Here is a 22214-nt window from a genome sequence, read left to right on the forward strand (position 1 = left end):
ACAATGGACCATATTAACACGATCAATCAGGTGATACAGAAGTGCGCTGAGCATACTGAACTCCTATGTATAGCCTTCATAGACTATGAGAAAGCATTTGACTCGGTCGAAACCTCAGCAGTCATTCAGGCGTACGGAACCAGGGTGTAGACGAGCATTATGTAAGAATACTAGAAGACATTTACAGTGGGTCCATAGCTACCATTATCCTCCATAAAGAGAGCCGTAAAATATCCATTAGGAAGGGCGTCAGACAAGGAGAGACCATCTCTCCAATGTTATTCACAGCATGTTTACAAGAAGTATATAGAACGTTGGATTGGGAGCAGGTGGGAGTAAGGGTTAATGGAGAATACCTCAGTAACCACAGATTTGCTGATGACGTTGCCTTGCTACGTAACTCGGGGTACGAATTACAAAGCATGCTTTCCCCACTGGACGAATAGAGTAGAACCGTGGGCCTGAAAAGTATTATGCAGAAAACCAAAGTAATGATCAATGACCTCGGGACAGCACAGCGGTTTGAGATAGGTGGCGAGGCAGTAGAAGTGGTAAGCGAATATATCTACTTAGGCCAAGTTGTGCCTCCAGATCCCAACCATGAGGCAGAGATAATTAGAAGGATCAGAATGGGGTGGGGTGCATTCGGCATGAATTCTCAGATAATGAATGGCAGCCTACCCTTGTCACTGAAGATGAACGTGTATGACAGCTGTATCTTACCGGTACCTACCTACGGGGCAGAAACTTGAAGGCTCACGAAAAGGGTTCAACTCAAAATGAGGACGACTCAGTGCCCAATGGAACGGAGGATGATAGGTGTAACATTATGGACCAAGAAGAGAGAGGAGTGTGTCAGGGAAAAAATTCCCTCGCACTTCCCCGAGGGGGAGAGTGTGTAAGTGCGAATGCACGGTTGTTGATTGCGCGATTACGGTGGATATCGTGATCTTAATGAGTAGTCGAGAGATTACACACACGCACACAACTACAAAGAAAGATATTTCACTCGTTATTGCTGGTACCGTTGCCCGGTCCGCCATCATCGTTATCGAGATGCAGGACCAGCGACCACTCTCGACGACGGCGCGCGCTCGACTAATACCCTCCCGCGCCACGCGGCCGCTACACGAGCGCCCTCACGCGTCGGAATGCGGAGCGCCCGCTACGCGAGCGAGAGCTCTCCCGCCCGAAGTGGAGAGGAGGCGCACAACACCCGCAGTCACTGAGTGGAGAGAGGAGGAGGAGAGTAGCGCCCGCCGTTACGGCGAGGGCTACACGAGCGCCCTCACGCGTCGGAATGCGGAGCGCCCGCTACGCGAGCGAGAGCTCTCCCGCCCGAAGTGGAGAGGAGGCGCCCAACACCCGCAGTCACTGAGCGGAGAGAGGAGGAGGAGAGTAGCACGCGCCCATCTCCCCCCGTTGCTAGGGAAGACGAGGAGCGCGCGCACCCGCAGCTGTTGCTATGCGGACGACGGCGGCGGACGATTCAGGCTCGCTTAAGAAGTGCATTCGCACTTAAAAACGCGTGTTAAGGGCATATTAGTAGAAATTATGAAGACAAAATGAACGTGGGCAGGGCATATATGCGAAGGCAAGATAACCGTTGGTCATTAAGGGTAACAGAGATAGAGAAGGCAAGCGTAGCAGGCGGCGGCAGAAAGTTAGATGGACAGGTGAGATCAAGAAGTTTGCGGGAAAAAAATGATCGCAGTTAGCGCAGGACCGGGATAATTGGAGAATAATGGGAGAGGCCTTTGCCCTGCAGTGGGCGTAGATAGGCTGGTGATGATGATGATGATGATGAGGAGGAGGAGGAGGAGGATGATGGTGGTGGTTGTGGTGGTGGTGGTGGTGATACTTAATAAGAAACTCTATGGCTTGCCCAGATCATTCTGGGTCGACTGGCAGAAACTTTAGAAGATCATTTTTGTCGCGTGTTTACAAATATAGTATCAGTGCTAAGGTTTATGAAGTTTAACCTTCGAGACGTTCCAGGCGTATATTTTTTGTTGCAATCCTTGTACCAGAACAGTTCTAGAACAAGCAACTTGTAGTGTGTTTACAAATCACTAACAAAGTATGTCGTCGTGTTTATTATTGCTGCCCCAACCATCTATTGCTGATTTTCTCATACGAATATGATACTACAAAAGTGTAGGGTACGTTTCTCTGCTTGTGGCGAAGCGCCTGGCCTTGTTTGCGCATTTGTTTTAATTTATGTTCTCCTGAAATAAATGCTTGAATTTATATATTTAGGATAACTCACTGATGAAAGCATAATACGGTTACTGAATAGCGGAAAGCCCAACTCTACAAGAATTACATCTCAATTTTACCATTTAAAAGCTAGGGACCTTCCTAAGTAGGCAGTTGACCTGCCTAAAACGCGAGGGTGTCAAACAAGAGCCGCTAGTAACCGGGGTAAACTAGCGCCTGGATTTCCGTCTCAGTAAGTTTCCGTTGAGCACTGCATGTCGCCCTTGTAGATAGAAACAGTAGCTATCAGTGTACCCTTTTCGGCAAAGAGCGCTCGTGCAACCAGCAAACATTATGCGATCTAGCGACCCGCTTACACGTGCCTTTCCGCAGAGGGTCCGCCTGCCACGAGGTAAGGTCCTCGGTGGATCCAGCGTTCTCAACTATATGGTCTACACGAGAGGTAGCCGCCATGATTACGATCGCTGGTCTGAGGAGTACGGCGCAGCGGGTTGGAGCTACCAGGACGTGCTGCCACACTTTAAGGAAATCGAAGATTACCGTGTCGGCGCACCCGATGGTAAGTGTCCTAATTATTCAAGGTGTTGCCTTGCGCTGTGAATGCAACTTGTCTTGTACTAAAGGACAAACTTACGAATGGTGTGTAAAGACTCGGTACCTAAAATTTAAAATCTTGCCGACGATTTGTAATCCTTGAGTTTAGGTCCTGCTCACCGCTGCCAGAACAAGTGTTTCTCAGCTTCTCGTCATTACGAACCCCAGATAACGAATTTCTTGCATTTATGAAGATTTTCAAAAGCCCCGCCAAATTGTCTACATTTTTTCAATGTAAAAATATTTAGGAACTAGGAATTTGCGTATAGCGCATATTTCAGAATAAGGCACGTAATTTATTTTCTCCTTTACAGTCGAGGAACATCAGTATTACGAATTCGGGTAAAGTAACAGCGCTGCAACCCTCCCGTGAAACAGAAACTACCATTTCTTTGCGTGTTACCCCAAGTGGGGAAGCTATCATCATCACCATGTGGAATGCCAACTGCTAGCGCCAGAACAACGCTATAGTTTAATGTGCAGTAGCCTAACCAGCCTAGCTGCCTTTACCCCTATTCTCTCTCATTGCTTTGGGTGTCAGTCGGTGGCCCGTTGGTGGTTCGGTTGCTTCCCACGCTATTCACTTGTTCCTGCCGGTATTTCTTTGTTGTAAGTGATATTGCTGCGAAGTTTGTGCGAGAGCCAACGTTGAATGCAGCTAGCGACACAGCCAAAAACAAGCGACAGCAGTCGTCGTCCAGACGAGAACGAAGAAGTCTGTGGGTCACAGAACACAAAAGATATGAGATATATTGTCAAAAATTGGTGTTTTACTGCACATGAACCAAGTCCACACTTTCATTGCTCGTTGCGATGATGTACCCGATGAGGCATTGCGCCGAGTAGAATCCGTCGTGCGTGCTGCACTCTCGAGAAGAAAATAACTGATTTCTTCAAATAAAGCTGCTTTGAAGTAAATGCAACGTTTTGATTTGACAGTTTGCTTGTCTGCACACGGGTATACTTACGAGCTCCATTATTTTCTCTGCTAGGTATCAGCACTACCATATAGCCCCAAGTTTTTCATTACAGCGATATTTCAAAATAACGAATGATTTTGGGTGGTCCAACGTGATTTCTTAATCGAAATTTGACTATATCATTGAAAAATAAAGCCACGTAATGCATAACACATGAAGGGAACAATTAAAGTTCAGGGAAAATCATTCACGCAAACCAAGCGGAAAACCGTTATAATATACGTGACAACAACAAAAACAGCAACAAAATATAAGCAAAGCATAATCGCACACGCGCGAAGCGAAGCAAAGAGGTCCTGGTGACGCAAGTACCAACGTAAAGACGTGAAATGCAAATGCAGTCACACGGCTGAAGCCAAGGCATCACTTGAAGGTAGCGATACGACATCACGAGGCAACCTGTTCCATTCACGTCTAAAGGGAAAAAGATATCTTAAAAAGTTCAGTTCTGCATCTCTACTCTTTAAAGGGACACTGCAGACAACTACCGAGTTGGGCTCAGACCAAAGTTCAAATCCCGCTAACGTTTATGCGGCGGCGAAAGATGCTTTAATTGCCCAGAAATTACCAATTGAAAAACCTATTTTATTCCTCGCGTCATGTCAAGACGTTTAGCGTGACGTCAACGGTTTCCGGATGCGAGAGAGGCAGCGCTGTGGTCTAGCCTGAAAATTAAAACCTACCGAGTGAACCATCCCGGCGGCAGGAGCCACTGGTCGCGCACTATGCACATACGACATAACAGCTTGCGCGCCTACACTTCCATCACCTGCAGCTCTGTGGGCGTCAATCTTGGTGCTGCGGGGGACATGACATGGTGGTGAAACAATGTAAATGTGCCGCGCTGCCTTTTACTTTAGCCACAAAACGTCTAGCGAACCGCGCAACCTCAGCGAGAATGACGACACGGGCGCTGTTTTGACTTGCATTCTCGTTATGGATAGTCGGGTGTTAGCATGGGTTTTAGTCACTTCCTTGCATTTGGCCGGGCAATGTATCGCCATCTATTAGTTGAATTGGCAACAGCGTGCAACGCTAAATTTTTGCGGCCCGCTGCGTTGGCAGCACGACGCGAGTTTTAGGTGAACGTTTCGTCAGTTTTCCGTGCCGATAGGATGAAGCTTATTGCTCATCTGTTTTTTCGAAGAGAGTTGCCTGTTAGCCCATCTTCCGAAACTAATTGATTGCTTATGAGGTTTCACGCGTCTACGCAAAGGCGATGAGGCGTGCCGTAGTAGAGGGCTCCGGATTACTTTTCACCACCTGGGGGGATTTTTAACGTGCACCGAAATCTCGCACCCCCGGCCGTTTTCGCTTTCCACGTGCATAAGCAAAGCGGCCGCCACGGCAGGGACACGAATCCGCGTCCATGGGCTCAGAAGCACAACGCCTTATACACAGAGACAAGTGTGCCAAGAGCTTTTACGAGCGCGAAAACCGCGACTAACAAACGCCTTGGCACCAGTATGGAATGAAAAACGTCGATACAACTATTATTTTGCCTAAGTACGCACCGCAGTGGAAGTACGCACCGCAGTGTACGCACTAAGTACGCACCGCAGTGACGTGCACATTTTATTCAACTTCAAGACAACCAAGAAATGGTTTCGAACAAACGCATCGTCACGGCGTGCGCTTTGAGGCCGAAGCGGGAAACTAATAGGCGATCGATTACCCCGTACAGGGGGGAATAAGTCACTTCACTCCGACGCAAGTTAAGAAGGATTTTAAAAAATCGCGCACACTCCACATACCCCCTGGGGGTTGAATCGTCGCTAGTCCACGCACATACATGAGCACGCTGTCGTAATTTCGTCGCCAAGCGGACGCCAACACACCACACACGCAGTTTCGGCCGCCGGTCTGGTCTGGCTGTAAAACTTCGTTCGGGTTGACAACGCTACGTGACGTAGAAAAAATTTGCTCTATCAGATGCCCAGAACTGTACACCGAATAGCGGAACCATAGAGGGCCGATGCGCTGCTTGCCGCTATTGCGTAAACAAGGAGATAGCAGAAATGTGACTAAGCCGAACCTGCAATAACCATCGCAACCGCCACCTGGGTGGCGTCTTGGGAGCTTGCGAATGTCGGCACGTCTTGAATTTTCCCTGTAAATTTATAATTGTTTGCTAGTTATGAAAGTTAACGTGCAAAGAAGCATTTTTCTTGTTTCTTTGAGAGCTTGTGTGCGTGCTTTCCGTTCTTTGTCCGGCACATCCGCTCAGTCGCCGCTTACGTCCTCTCGGCTCGGTGACTCATAGCTGCACTTTTTTATAATTTACGTGAGTATTTTGAACGTACTGCCCCAGAGACCGGTATATTCATTTTCTTGGGATGCCAGGATATCTATTTAGACTACCTTCGGTTTTGCCCCGCACGGGGCACCTTGAGTATTCATGGTGACGGTGTTGGCCACACCGCGGACCCCGAGCCCCCAACATAAACTGTAACCTACCGTGGTGATGTGTTTAAAGGTGAAGGGTAGAAGCCTCAAACGGTGGCCGTCGGAGCCCAGGTCAAGCTCCGGCGGATGGGCTCGCTGTCTGTCTACCAGGCAGGGAGCTCCGGGACCTCTCAGGCTATCAGGGTAAGGTTTGAGAAGAAAGTACCCCCGTCCCCTGCTTCTATTACATGCCATATGGTAAATCGTAAACCCCCCCCCCCCCAAACATGATCGGACCTTGAAAAGGGTCCGCACCGAAGAATCTTTTCCACCTCTTCCTGCCATCAACTCACCGAAACCTGACAACTACCCACGTTTTTTGATAGTTGAATCGGTTGACAAATCCAAGCCTCTTTCCTCACAATCTGTATTCCTTGTATCCAAGTTTCTTGAATCTATCCTTGGCAACACATACAATGCTAAAAAACTAAGAACTGGCGAGGTCCTAGTTGAGGTTAACTCACAGAAGCAAGCCACAACTCTCATGAGCCAAACCCGCATGGCAGACCTGGATATCAGAGTCACACCCCACCGCAGCCTCAACAGCTCCCAGGGTGTGATATCTTAGCCAGACCTCCTAACCGAGACAGAGACCGATCTCACCGACCTTAATGCTCCCAACTCTCTTTGGGGCTCTTCCAGAACGGATGCCCGAGGTCGCCTGATAGAGAAATTCCTGACATCTTCTGGAGCATGCCTTTTCAACAATAAACAGCCTACATATCATAACATAGGACACAACACATACTCATGGCTTGACTTGGCTATTGGCTCCGCAGTTCTCTTTCCTCTTCTCGAGTGGGGTGTGGGAACTGACCCATATGGTAGTGACCACTTCCCCACCTCACTTAGATATATATGTAAAGGCCCAAGCAGTTCATTTTCCCATAATAGGTTCAATGAAGCACGAGCTAACTGGAACACATTTACAGAGACATCGAAACTACACCACACATCCATAGTACACCTACACGTAGATGAAGCCGCACAACTCCTCACGGCGCACATCCTCGACGCCGCCGAAAAGTCCATTCCCCACGCCTCTGGTGTCCCGCGCAACCAGCAGAGGCCGTGGTGGAATGAGGACTGTAGGCGGGCGCGAGAGGCCCAGAACAAGGCGTGGGGTGTCCTTCGTCGGTACCCCACGTCGGGTAACCTCATTTTGTTCAAATGGGCCAAGGCGTTAGGAAAACGTGTGCGCCGTGAGGCAAAACGAGAGAGTTGGCGCTCATTCATAACATCTATAAACTCATACACAGACACACGCAAGGTATGGACACGTATATGCAAACTCAAAGGGCAACATACACACACCCTGCCCCTGGTCAGTACAACAGGGGACACACTGGAAGACCAGGCAGAAACACTCGCACAACACTTCCAACACTATCCAGTTCAGCACACTACACGAACACTCTCCTGAAGTATAAAGCCTCTTGTGAAAAGAAGTCCCTACACGACAACAGCAAATCACAGACTTCTTACAACTCCCTGTTTTCACTACATGAGCTGAGGGCTGCTCTGAGCACGTGTAAACCCTCAGCTCCAGGCCCAGACAACATTACATACACAATGATACAACACCTACACGCAGACACACTTGAAACACTTCTACATCTATATAATAAAATATGGCTTTCGGGGCACATTCCACACTCTTGGAGAAAGGCCATTGTAGTGGCTTTCTTGGAGGAGGGAAAGGACCCGTCGTCCCCCTCAAGTTACCATCCAATAGCCCTGACGAGCTGCCTGTGCAAGCTCTTCGAGAAGATGATCAATCGCAGGCTCGTGTACTTCCTCGAGTACAATGGTCTTCTCGAGAGCTGCCAGGCAGGCTTTAGGGTGGGGCGATCGACGAACGATCAACTGGTTGCACTTGACTCATACATCAAGGATGCCTTCGTGCAAAAGCAGTACTGCTTAACTCTCTTGTTCGACCTCGAGAAGGCCTACGACACCACTTGGCGTTATGGGATCCTTAGTGACCTCAGGTCATTCGCTGTTTCGGGTAATATGTTGAACACCCTTGTTAGTTATTTGTCGGAGAGAGCGTTCAGAGTAAGAGTTGGTTGTGCACTTTCAAAGGTTCCCGTCCAAGAAAATGGTGTGCCGCAAGGTGGCGTGTTGAGTTGCACTCTCTTTATCGTAAAGATGAACTCTCTTGGAAAGGCACTGCCACCAACAATCTCTTATTCTATGTATGTAGATGACGTGCAAATATCTTTTAAATCATGTAATATGTCAATATGCGAACGACAAGTCCAGCTTGGTGTCAAGAAGCTTGCCGGCTGGGCAGACAAGAATGGGTTTAAATTGAATCCTGCAAAAAGCTCCTGCGTTGTGTTCTCCAGTAAGCGCGGGGTCCATCCGGACCCAGACATTACTCTGAATGGCGTGTCGCTTCCTGTGAACAAGGAGCACAAGTTCTTAGGTGTTGTGTTTGACCAGAAACTTACATTCATTCCACACATCAAGAAACTTAAACATAAATGTCTGAAAACAATGAATATACTTAAGGTTCTCTCCCATCAATTGTATGGTTCCGACAAAGAACTCCTACTACGGCTCTATACTGCTTTGGTTGGGTCTCGTTTAGACTATGGCAGTGTGGTATATGGGTCGGCGACTAAAACAGCGTTCCGAATGCTTGACCCAGTGCTAAACATGGGGCTACGGCTTGCGTCGGGTGCTTTTCGCACTAGCCCTGTCGAGAGTCTGTATGCCGAGTGTAATAAGTGGAGCCTTGAGAACCAACGGACATACATGGACTTACTTTATGCTTTTAAAATTTCATCGCTGAATAACCATCCTTTTTATCCTGTCTTTAACGACACATCCACATCTGTGCTTTTTGTAAATCGTCCATCCGTTCCTCTGCCCTTTTCACATAGAGTGAGAGAGCGAGCCTCGGATCTGAGCGCTTCGTTTTTAGATGTGTACAGATCATCCTTTTCAGACATTTTACCTCCTTGGAAAGTTCATGGTGTGTCCTCCGACCTTTCTTTTATGAAACTTGACAAAAATCTGGTACCGCGAGCTGCAATACTGCAGCACTTTCTGTCTCTGCAGTATAAATACCCACTTGCAGAATTTTACAGTGACGCGTCTAAAACCTCGACTATGGTCTCCTGCGCTGCTCATGGTCCGAATTTCAGTGCAGCCAGAACCATGAGCGTCCACACGACAATTTTTTCAGCAGAACCATATGGAATTTTACTGATTGTACGACACATACTTGAAAATCAAGTTCCGAAGTCTATCATTTACACAGAATCCTTGAGTGTTGTTCGCGCACTGTCATCGCATACACCCCCCAAAAACCACATAGTTAATCTTGTATTTAACACTATCATGTCTGTTGCACAGAAGCATCAGCTGCTCCTCTGCTGGGTCCCAGGACACGCTGGGATCGCTGGGAACGAGTTGGCAGACGAGAGGGCCGCTGCTGCTGCACTCAGGAACACTGTCGACATTACAATGATACCCTACACAGACCTCAAGCCACACATAAGACAACACCTGCGCAGAACATGGCAAACACACTGGGACGAACAGACAGACAACAAACCACATGTAATAAAGCCACACTTGGGACGGTACACAGCTGACTCACACAACAGACACACGGAAGTCGCCTTGGGTAGGCTGCGGATAGGGCCCACCCATGCGACGCACTCGTATCTGCTGACGGGATCTTCTAGACCCCAGTGCAGCAGGTGCGGAGAGGCCCTATCCGTAGTGCACATACTAATCACATGCAGGGCACTTCACACAACACGACACAAACACTTCAGAGAACTCTACAGACAACATATTCCCCTACATCATAAAGTCCAGTCCGGTGCCTTCGAGGGAGTCGGTGGTCAAATGCGGTCGCTGTCAGCCATGGTTACAGTTAGCTCAGGGTGAGTCGACGGTAAACAGTTCTGGGTCTCACGTGCCTGCAGCCACTGGCATCCCTGCTGCTCTCCACTTCGGTCCCTGGTCTTCTTCCCGGGTCTGTCGGCACCAAAAATATTAACTCGAGAAGACCCGACGCCGCGCGACCGTTCGCAACACATTCTACTTTTATTTCCTCTTCCGATCCAGCACGAGCGCGCGTACCAACCCCCGCTCTTCTTTCTTCTCTTCTTCTAAGTGACCGCGCACGCGCACTTCCCGCGATCGAGAATCAACATGGTGAATAATATAACAGTGGCAACCCGTCTAGGCTCAGGACCCCATCAACGAGACACCATTCCCGATTTGACATGGGCCACTACTAATACGGTAGCCAATTGGTGGCGCGAAAGCTCTCCAAGGGGGAGTGACCACTACCCTCTATGGATTCAGCTCAGCAGTTCTACTCGTGCCACACTGCGTACGAAGCAACTCAGGGTTACAGATTGGCAACGTTTCCGAATACTTCTAGCCGAAACACCATCCCAGCTATTCCACGAGCCAGGCGATACTCCAACGCATGCCCTTGTTAGCCGCATAGTTGAGGCAGCTAAAGGAGCTACTCAAACTTTACAGACCGAGCTTGACACACCACCTCCAGACCACCACATCATTAACTTGTGGCGGATTCGCGACACTTTACAAGAGCGCTACTGTGCTGGAGGCTGCACTTATTCAGATCTCGTGCGAATACGCCAACACAATGCCCGCATTCGGCGTCACACGAAGCAACTTGCGAGGAACCGCTGGGAGGAGCATTGCGCTTCGTTCTCTCACCGAACCGGAGCTCGAAAGTTGTGGGGAACGTTTCGGGCCATCACTGGTGGCACGAGCGCGCAGGCTACAGTCCCGGCTGTGCTTCTACGCACCGGGGCCACTCACGAGGCTTTCGAACGAGAAGCTGCAAGGACGTTCTTCCCGCAGCCATCCTCTACGCCACCCAAGAACATTTACTTCTCGGAGCCGGTAGACGAAAACGACCCCCTTGAGGCGCCCTTCACTATTACTGAACTTATAACTGCCCTGGAGCAAGTCAACGTGCGCAGTGTGCCTGGCAAAGATGGCGTGACTTGGTCAATGCTGCGAAATATAGATGAACAAACTAGATGCGACATACTGGAACTGTTGAATTCCATTTGGGCCTCAGGACATCTGCCAGAATCTCTCAAGCACGCAGTCGTAACACCGATTCCTAAGGCTGGGAAAGATCCATTCACGATGTCTAATCTACGGCCCATCTCCCTGACGTCGACACTGTGCAAATTACTTGAACGAATGGCCGCTACCCGACTAATCCACTACTTGGAAGAAGAGGCTTTCTTTTTCCACCCCGCGCAGACTGGATTCAGAAGCAATCTCGCAACGCATGACAGCATCCACCTCCTTCGGCGGGTACTCCGGCGTACACGACATCATAAGCCACACATCTTGGTGGCTGTAGACCTTCGCAAGGCTTTCGACACCGTCTCCTACCACGTGGTACTACAAGCCCTCTGCGAAGCTTACCCGGGTAAAAGGATGAGGAATTTCGTGCGAGCCTTCCTGGCCGACAGGACGTTTGAAATACGCTCGGGACGTGTGAATACCCACCATTTCAAGAACACCTGCAGGGTACCACAAGGCGCCATAATGTCCCCGATATTATTCAATATCGTAATGGTAAAGCTAGTCAAAGGTGTTGCTGCCGTCACAGGGGTTCATGTCACGGCTTACGCTGACGACATGACCATCTGGACGGAGGCCAACGATCATCCTACGACTGATGCCGCCGTACAGCGCCTGCAACATGCTTTGGACACATTCACGGCCCTTCTCATACCCACTGGCATGGAGGTGTCAGCAACAAAAACAAATTACTTAGCTGTGCGCTGCAAAGCCACTAATCGTGAGCGCATTCGTTTAACTATCGCAGGGCAACCCATCCAGCCAGCTCCAGATGGTTGGATCCGCATACTAGGTGTTCCGTTTTATGAAAACGGGGGAGCTCAAGAGTGGCTGAGACAGCTGAAATCATTGTGGCGACGTTTCCTACACATAATACGTCGCATCTCTGGCACTTTCGTTGGTGCTTCGCCAGATATCGCTCGACGCCTAGTACAGGCAGTGCTGGTATCTAGAGCGGTCTACGGCGCCATGTGTTACGATCTCACAAAGTACCAACTTCACCAGCTAGAGGTCTTGTATCGGGAGGCGCTGCGGGCTATTACTGACCTGCCCCGTCACACTCGCGTCGAAGAGCTGTACCGTTATGCTGGTTTGCCCACGCTTGGGGATACCCTCTCTGCGCGCATAGCAGGCGCAAACGACTGTCGCCACTTGACACTGCAGGGACGCCGCCTGCTACGTCACGACGGTGGGTGACTACTAGATGAGCCGCCCATCCCTCCACACGTTCGCCCATGGGAGGATGTGTTGATCACAGAACGGCGACCAGCACCACGGAAAACTGCTCGGGCTACTTATACGGAACAACGTGCCACACTGGTGCAGACCACCGCAGCCACCAACGCTGTGGATCCGCGGACCTTACGTGTGTACGTGGACGCCTTCTGGCAACCTCGCACGGCTGCTGTGGCACTTGCAGCTGTAGCGGCAGACAGCAATGAACGCAGCGTTACAGCCTACATCGTCGACTCCATTCCGGACACCACCACCCTTGAGCTGTGCGCTATTGATCAAGGCCTATGCCTAGCACGTTTCGTTCTGCAGGCATGCAATCAGCGCGCGTACCACCGTGTGCACATTTTCACGGACTGTGCCGAGGCCTTACGTTCCCTTATAGGAATTCCACGGAAACACTCTGCAGCACACTGCATTAAACAATCATGCAGCTCTCTCCACAACACCTTCCACACGCCCGTAACAGTACGGTGGATCCCTGGCCATGGGGGGCATCCCGGTAATGACAGCGCTCACAGGCTGGCGAGCGAGGCATCTTCGTCGTACCGCCGTCAGCCCGGGGAGACCATAGCCAGCGGAGCCCACTTCGATCCTGACGAGGAGCGCCAGCGTCGCCGACATGCCCGGCGCCTTCACCTCCAGTCATCAGTACCCCAGAACCCGCATCCTCTGCCTCCTGGCTTATCTCGCGGGGCCCAGGTTTTTCTCAACCGGGCCCGTTCTGGCTTCGCCATAACCGCTGACATCGTCGCACGGTGGCGAGGACGGCACACTCACTTTGACCCTTCGGGCAATGAATCCCAACACGGCAACAACATACCGCCGGCAAGTTCTCCGACGTCAACAACGGCGGGAAACTCCCATTCTGTAGACCTCGCAGGACCTCCACAGACCGAATCAGCTCCCAGTTCCTCCCCTTCTCTCTTGGACCCCAATGTGCTCTGCTACGCATGCCATGGCACAACGAAGCCTGACCTTCCGCACCTCGTCTGGTCTTGCCCGGGCCTTGCCGTGCTTCGCGCCCAACACCGCCCGGTGTGGGTTCACTCCTACGAAGAGTGGATTCGGCCCTCTTGGCGTGTCAAGGACACCTTGACAGCACTCTGGAGCTTTGTCTGTGCGGCGTCGATGGCTGGACATTACTAGCGTCCTTCCTGCCCTCCCCCTTCCCCTGCGGCTTCGGGCCATCCTTTCTTAATAAAGTTTTCTTCCTTCCTTCCTTCCCCTACATCCACCTCTGTTTCTGGGTGACGATGCCATGTTTTCCGTTAAATGTGTGTTTGAGTGCTTGTCAGATGTGAATATTTTAAACTTCATTTCCTATCACGCATAATCAAATCTGGCCCTATACACCAGCCATCACCATTGCCGTTAATTGATTTTATTGTTGTTTTGGCTTTAGTAGCCACTATTTTATTTTAGATGCTTTTGTTTGGCGCTCTTTGCCCCAGCTGGCCTTGCGCCAAAAAACTCTAACCATCATCATCATACCTTCGGTTTTGTCTTTGCTGTACCTTTTTTCTGGCCGGGTCCTTGCAGAAATGTAGTCTGGTGCCATATGTCGATATCACGATTGAGGCCGGTTTTAGACTTATATATACGTTGAAAGAATTTTAATTTGAATGTCTTCTTATGATTATGAAGGGTATTACATCGTACGTTTTACCTTGTTTAGGATACGCTAAAATACCGAGTATAATTTGGAACCACGAAACGGGCTGCTAAGCGTTGTAAATTTTCTCGTTTCATTACGTCTGTCACAGTCCAGGGGTCCCAGATGGAACACGCATATTCCAATATTGACCTGATGTTAGTCTTGTAAAGTGAATCCCTGGTGTCTAAAGGTAACCACATCGCGTTTCTACGCAACATACCTAGGACTCTACAAGCCTTAGAAATTATATAGTGAAATGACGCTGCCAGCATAGGGTAATGGTTAAGTACACACCAAGGTGTTTTTATTCCCACACGGATTGAAGAATTGTTGCGATAATGGCATACGTATATACGTGTGGGTACCTTTGTGTAGTGTTGCATCCGGGAAGGCCGACCCGAGCCGAGCTACGTCGCCTCCGACATGCGTGTGGTAGTCAATGTTTCAGCCGTCAAGAAGTCCAAAAGCCGTAGGCAAACGTACCTGTTTAATTCATAGCGAGAGATGAGCCGAAGCCAAAGAACAATGCCCCGACGGGCATGGTTAGAGTAGAGGACTCGAGCTGAGTGACAGCATCGATTCACTGCTCAAAGAGGAATGAACTACAGCTCTGGGGGGGTCTTATTTATACCCAAAGCGCCAAGGGTCAAAACACGCGTTCCCTCTAGATTGTGCACACGACACGAACGGCCCAGACACACACAACACTCTGTCCAGAGTTCGTAAGCGGTCGGTAGTAGCGGCGCACGCTGAGTCCGAGACAGGAGAGAGGGAGGTCTCCGCAGCGTACGCGGGCCTTCCACGTCCTTCGGACAATTCTCGGCCTGTTGCGTCGGCACGCCACAGAAGTTTGATCGCGCCGATAGCGTGGCGCCTGATCCAGGCCTCTCACAGCTTGTTTGAACTGTAGCCTGCAAAGGTGAGTCACCGACAGGGGGGGGTGTGGGGGGGGGGTGCTGCTTGAAAGTCTCACGTAGTGGAGGCTGCGCCGCACAGCCGAGGAGTGTTGAAGCAAAGCCCAGCGGCGGGCTGAATTGTAACAGTAGTAAAGCACAAATGCCCAATTTATCAGAACACTCTGCAACCTTGTCTAAATCCTTCGGTAGTTCATTATAATCATCGGGACCTTTTATAACACAATACAAAACACAGCCATGCTCGAATAATCGGGTACAGCATAATATGCCAAGGGCAATACCATTAATGTGTAACAAAACCAATATTGTATCCAAATCCGAACCTTGAAGCACCTCTGATGACTCATCAACACCATGGGACTCTTTATCGCCAAGAACTACTCGTTGTGTCCCACGATTTAGGTAGGCTTTTATTCATTCAACAACCGCTTAAATTATGTTGCATCACGACAATCTATCTACGAGCAAAGAATTTGGGGAACTACGTCAAAAGCTTTCCTTAAGGGGGCCTTGTAGAGAAAACACAAGTTTGATTCATTCAAAAGATTGCCTTATTATAATCATAGTGACACCATTCTTAACGTAAACGTCACTCAAATAAGCTATATAATTCAGAAAAAAAATGGAATGGACATGCGACCCACTAGCTCATTTCCCTCAACAGAACCTATGATCTCCTACGCACCAGCACTGGTATTGGCTGAAGCCAGCAAAAGCAAACGTAATTTAGGCAGAGCTTATAAGCTTCCCGAACGAGCTATTTGTTCTTAAATTAAGGCACATCTTTTTATAGCAGGGAGAATGGTAGAATAAAAAGTGGAAGTTACGAAAGCACACGTAACCATAGAAGCACCGATGCGTACTGCTGTTGATACTGCGTGCACTGTTTTAGCTCCACAGCGCTGCAGCTCTTTGGTTTGTCTCAGACAATACTGGCTGATTGGCGTAAGTGACGGCATCTTACGGGACCGTATTTTTCGAGTGAGCAGCATATTCACGAAACAATTATTTTCTACCTCCACAAAAACACGCCAGGTACAAATATAGGGTCAAACACAAAGCAAAGGCAGAAAACGGCCTTTCATGGTATGGTGACCGGCTCTTATGATGTCATTGCAGACGTCGTTAAAACACGATTTGGTGCAAGAATAAAAATTTTAACTTAGATTGATTGAATTCGCATTGAATAAAACATCGTTTTTTTTTCGAACAAACACTGGGGAACTATAAAACACGAAATCTTTCGAATAAAACCAACTTTTATTTTGTCTGCATGGCACCTATAAATCTAGAAAGATGCAAACTACACAATCCCTTTTCTCAAGATTTCATGCTAAGTCGGGGGTAATTCGGTAACTTGAGTAATACAAGGAAACCCACTTTGAAATCCGTGTTGCTGAGGGATCAGGAGAAACAAGTTTAAGCGGTTCGTGATGTTGCTGAAAAGTACATTCTCAAATATCTTTCAAAATGCACACGTGAAGTCCAAAGGCAGATAATTAAACACAAATTCTCGAGGTCCTGATTTGGGATTAGGAACAACAATGGCAATTTTCCAGTATTAAGGCAAAAATCCGAATGTCAAGGATTTATTATAGAGCACATACAGGTATTTAAAAAATGCGCCTGCACAAGCGGAGAGCAGAAAGTTCAGCAAGTCATCGGAACAATTAGCACTAGTAGTACTTAAACGCTCAAGTTGTAGTTGAATGCCTCTCCTATCGAAGACCATGTCACTCCTGGATTCCCCTCCGACAAGCCCGTAGTAAAACTTTTAATTATGGTTAGTTGCGCGTGCAGAAAAACAGAACTAAAGAAGGAGCTAAAACATTTCGTCTTACCGATGCTATCACGAACAAGAGACCCATTGTGTTCGAGCACAGGAATTGACACTTTGTATTTTCTATTCGTCTTGATAAATTCCCCGAATTCCCAACGGTTACTTTTCAACCTAGAATAAAAATATTCCAAAAAATAAACTTTCAGGTGTGATATTGCGGACTTCACGTTATTTGATTGATTGATTGATTGTAGGGTTTAAAGCGCCGACGCAACGCAGGCGATGAAGCGCGCCGTAGTGGAGGGCTCCGAATTAATTTTGACCACCTGGGGATATTTAACGTGCGCCGAAATCTCGTACACACATGAGTTTTTGCTTTTCGCCCCCATCACAAAAGCGCCCGCCGTGGCCGGGAATCCAACCCGCAAATTCGTGCTCAGAAGCGCAACGCCTTAGCCACTGAGCCACCGCGGCGGGGTCGCGTTATTTAAAGTGCGTTGGAATCGTTGCTTTGTCTAGGGTGTCGGGTTCTTTCTATACGCCGCGTATAGTCGATTTTTTTCAGTGCTCTACGAACTTCCCTTGTGAACAGCGGCTTACGTCTGTAGACGTAACCAGTGGTTCATACTGCAAGGCGAGGTATACCCCACCTTGCCGTCATTATCTATGACGGAACGAATCGGTCCCGTAACACGAAAATCAGACCTTCAAGTAAACTCCACACTTCTTCCACGTTCAGCGACTCTTGACACTATTTCAGATACATCGTAATGGGAGTCAAGTGCCAGCGGAGTTTCATGGACTCGAGCCTTTCGGCAGCTGCTTATTTGTCTGCATGCGTTCTGATCGACCTGAATGTACCCCAATTTCACTTTGCACAAACCAGCGTTATTTTCACTTATGCCTGGCAAGATGAGCACAGGTTCCGTGTCTACAGGCAAATTGGTAAAAAATTGGTCTAACACATTACGTCCATGCGTAGGTTGCCACACCAACTGCGATAGTGCAAATGAGCTGTTTATTTTCACCAATTCTTTTGCCGGCGCACTAGGCGCGTTATATGTATCGTGGCATTTGGCATCTAATTGATTTCGGGTAAATTGAAATCACCAGCGATCACTAAGGAATCAGAAGTCTTTACTACTGAGTTAGACGATGTTTTCTTACTAAAACAAAAAATTGTTTACATGAATTAGGTTCGCATGAGACGTACCCAAATGGGCTTAGTGGACCTGTTCTTTTCTACCAAGATAATTTGCCCACGTGCAGCTTCAGTGGGTAAAATAAGAGTCCAATGTTGTTTCAGAGAATTTTTTTTTTGTTTTGCTTGCGTCTAAAAGTGGACGCTAAAAGCGGGTAATTTTTTTTTTTTTTTGCACAATCGACTTCACTATACCATGCCTCGCAAATACTGCGCGCATATAATCCCCCATGAAATCGGAATGATCTTGTTTGCTCTCTAGATGGCGGCACTTAAGTACCAAATCCTACTTCCGATAATGGCAGACAACAGAACAACATTTTTTGACCCAGCATGAAATCATGCCTAAATTTCTATCTTGGAAATGCGTTGTGGAATAGGTCCCCGCGAATTTTCCTCGAGATGAGACCATACATAAGGTGTCAAAGCGTGTGTATGCCATTGGTCGACTCACAGTGTGGTGAAATAAATCAGTGGCCTTTTCCGTGGTTAGAAAAATGCCCAGAATGTCATATCCACGAAGCCAAAACATCGTAAAAACAGAACTGGTATACTGGTAAAAAACTGTGGTTGATTCCTCTGTAAAACACGAAAGCGAAATGTGCAGAGAAATCTGCCGCTGATCACGATTTGCGGGTCGGCGTCGGTCTTGTGGGTGTGCTTGGTGACCGACGTCCTGCTGGCGGATCGCTTCGGCAAAGGTGCCCTGGCGTCATTTCCGAAACGGATATGACGTCAATGAAATCTTGGTGTATTCCGGCATGAAACACTTTCATGTTAAAATATAAAACTCGAAAACGAACAACCCTAAGTATAACGTACTCTTTTGTACTACAGGCTACTTCCCCGCAAGAAGACCCTGTGTGCACGGGTGCACCCTTTACAGTCCGCTTTCATCGTTGTACTGGCGTCATTTTCGTGACAGATATGACGTAGCAAAATCTTGGTGAATCCAGGAATAAAACAGTTTCGCGTTAAAAAGTGCTGGTGCACTTTATAGACGGAAACAGCCACCCGCTCGTCATATTAATCGAAATCTCCTTTCCTTCCTTATGTTTCCGTGCAGACTATCATGGCACCGGTGGAGAAGTAGCAGTAAACTACGCCAACGGTCGCACAAGTCTCAGCGACACATTCTTGATGGCGTGCAATGAGTCCGGTTATCCCTACGTCGACTACAACGGACCTGAGATGGCAGGTGATCGAATTTCCCCAGATTCGAGATGAGAGCTTCCCCAAATAGCAACCTCGCTACAGTGTCTTGGCTGCACCATTTCTTTGTATTTTCGAAGTAAACTCGAAATCGCATACTTATTCCTTTACCCCATGTTCTGTCAACGAAGGCTGCTCCCGGCCACAAACAAACACAAGGAACGGCGCCCGAGTCAGCGCAAACACGGCCTTCATTCAGCCCATCATTGGCGCACGAAAGAATCTCCACGTGGCGCTACTAAGCCAAGTCACCAAGGTGAGTCTCCTGGCTGACTTTACAAATATTTCGGTGCCCCAATTTCGAAACTTGACTGATGTATTCATTCGTGAGCTGCTTTATATTACAATTATTTTGATCAAAAAAGTCACCTCTGGGTTAATTTTCGATCCTTCTAATGGCGCAATTAAGTTTGTAAGGATAATTTTCGCTTGTAAATAAATCTTCTCTTCGTCGAGCTTGTGAAAGCATACCGGGAAGATGCCGAATAGAACTCAAAAGTGTGCTTTAAAGCCAAGCTTTACTAACATATAGTCGAGCCGAGTTTGCCGTCTGCTGAAATTTCACCTTCATTTGACCGCAGCTGCGCCACCTCCTTGAGCGGGATTCACACGACGGATAAACCCTCTCTTTTTGGCCCGCGGGACCTGCTCACGTGACCGGTTTTAGGCTCCACCCCTCGGTGGGGATAGCCCGCGGTGGCTCCGCGAAAGAAAATGCCTCCGCATGTTTTCACTCGACGGCGGTAGCCCTCGGCGGGGAATGGAACCTGTTCGTCGGCGCTGTCGTCTGGTAGTCACTCCGCGTAGCTTCGCCCTTGTGGACGCGCCGCCAGGCCGGATAATCCGGTCAAGGGCTGTTGACGTCACATATCCGTCCGCCTCCGTGAGAGGGTTTCTCCGTCGTGTGAATCCCGCTTTGGGAACGCATGAACGGACTCGCCGCGCCGAGCTCCGCCGCGGCCCCTTCCGCTAGCCGCCACCGCCGCGGGCTCGGCCCATGCGTACTCCGCATTTTGGCCATAGATGAGAGCGAGCCCAGGCCGTCTTTGATCGCTGCGCGGAAGCGGGAAGCAATTGAGCCGTCGTCGGCAAATGCAGTCTGACCACCCCGCGGGGTGAGCATCATTGGGAAGGGTCCGGAATGCCAAGCGCACAAATTTCTGCAGCCCTTTCAAGCAAGGAATATGCTTTTTATACCATAAGGATAAAGCTATAATATTTGTATTTTTGTGGTCTCTAATTTAAATTGAGCTGGAACTCCTAATGTTTGTTGTCTTCGTACGCCAGTAGCGGACGCTTGTACAATGCTCCAGAAACTGACAAGGGGCAGAGAGGGTATGCCCAAACCAAATTATTTTTGGCACTTAAACATTGTTAAGAAACTTGTAGATATAAAACAAGTATTGAGAGGTGCGAAAGTTTGCGTTCAAGGTAAATAACCAGTATTTTTAACGCACGTGGCACTCGCTTCGAACTGATTATGGAGGTAGTGAATCCTTAACCGGGCGCGGCTTTTTTTTTAAACTACCTGCAACCGCCATGCCTGATTTCGGTTTTTAAATGCATTCGCTTGGCGCACCTGATTCTATTACACGAACTGTTTGAACTCATTAGTTTTGTGACCGCAGTTGAAAAAAACTAAGAAAATGCCGAGCGCTCATGAGCGCATGCCTTCTGGCGGCCGCCCAGCGTCCCTGGCGCCTGTTAGTCCAGCCAAGCATGCCCACTTGGGTAGATTGGCCATGATTGGTCAAAAAAACAAAAACTCCAGCGTTCACCGTAATCGCTGCAACACTCGCTCGGAACGAGAAAGACGCGTCATAGCGTATGCCCCTCCAGACTGATGTGCAATGATTACGACTTCCAAAAAATTTAAGGGAGCTCACACTTATAGCAACAATGGCGGAGTAAGGGTCGTTGCGGCAGCGAAGAAGAAGCAAATCGGCTGCAATCATGGACTTAAACTGTCGTGATGGTCGTGAAGGTTGCGTACAGCTTCGCCGCCTTCAAGTCTTACGCGTTAGCGGATCTTCCATCATTTTTTACAATTTTCAGAGATAACTACAGACCCCTCCCGCAAATCTTCGTAAGGAACGTACAAGGCGCTATTGCCTAGCTGTTATTACAACATACCCGAAAGTTACCTTGGTTGGCGCAAACTAGGACGGTGTAAAAAAAGTAAAAGCCTGGTTGCAAAACGGTGCAAGCCTGATGTCCCAGTAGAGCTGTAATCGTATCACTAAGCTAAACTCGACGAGCACTATATAAATCATTGAGTACTATTTACCCTGTGCATATACATAGCCCTCGTCAGTACAAGACCAAATAAAATGCACAGTAAAGTCTATAGGTGTTTTATTTGTACAGTGCATTGTTCCGTCTTGGTATACTTTATAGTCTTCGTAGAGTGCTCCCTTGACGTTGGAGATATGCACCTCTTTTTGTTGTTCTTCAGGGCGATTGAATTCTCGCATCGCGCTTTTTTATAAGCCGCCTCTCCTTCGGCGGCGTGGATCTCTTTTGGTTCCCCCATCCCCCATGTGCGCAGGGCACAGTCGGGGAGGGTTCTGCCACGACCGCCGCGGCAATTTCGAGTTTTATGAGCGCAAGCGGTTGCCCTTATAGCAACGCGGAGCGAGTGTAGTCCGGAGCAGCGACACTTGTTTTGTGAGCAACGCTGTTAGCTCAATCACCTCCGATTATATGCTGTTTCTTCATTCAAATGCTTACGTTTGTAATTTAGAGTTTTCTGTGACAGGCGAACTAGCTCTCCTTGCGTCGGATTTCTGGCCAATTCCTGCCGTGGGTATCTGCCGCCCGGCGTTCTCACGACACGCAAAGGTTATTCTTTTGTTCCAGCCTCTTCGTCCGA

At 48.6% G+C, this 22214-nt stretch overlaps 1 protein-coding gene across 1 annotated transcript in view; it reads left to right on the plus strand.

Annotated features, from left to right (window-relative positions):
• LOC144148037 (glucose dehydrogenase [FAD, quinone]-like) overlaps nt 1–22214 on the plus strand; it is a gene marked incomplete at its 3' end in the record, with an annotated part of 44004 nt that overhangs the window by 14545 nt on the left and 7245 nt on the right. The window contains exons 3-5 of the mRNA XM_077679638.1: nt 2593–2779; nt 19197–19328; nt 19474–19598. Coding sequence (XP_077535764.1) covers nt 2593–2779; nt 19197–19328; nt 19474–19598 — 444 coding nt within the window. The remainder of the gene's footprint in view (nt 1–2592; nt 2780–19196; nt 19329–19473; nt 19599–22214) is intronic.

Source organism: Haemaphysalis longicornis, unplaced genomic scaffold, assembly GCF_048455015.1.
Source record: "Haemaphysalis longicornis isolate Haplotype H1 unplaced genomic scaffold, Haemaphysalis longicornis Haplotype H1 scaffold_730, whole genome shotgun sequence".
Taxonomy (NCBI): Eukaryota; Metazoa; Arthropoda; class Arachnida; order Ixodida; family Ixodidae; genus Haemaphysalis; species Haemaphysalis longicornis.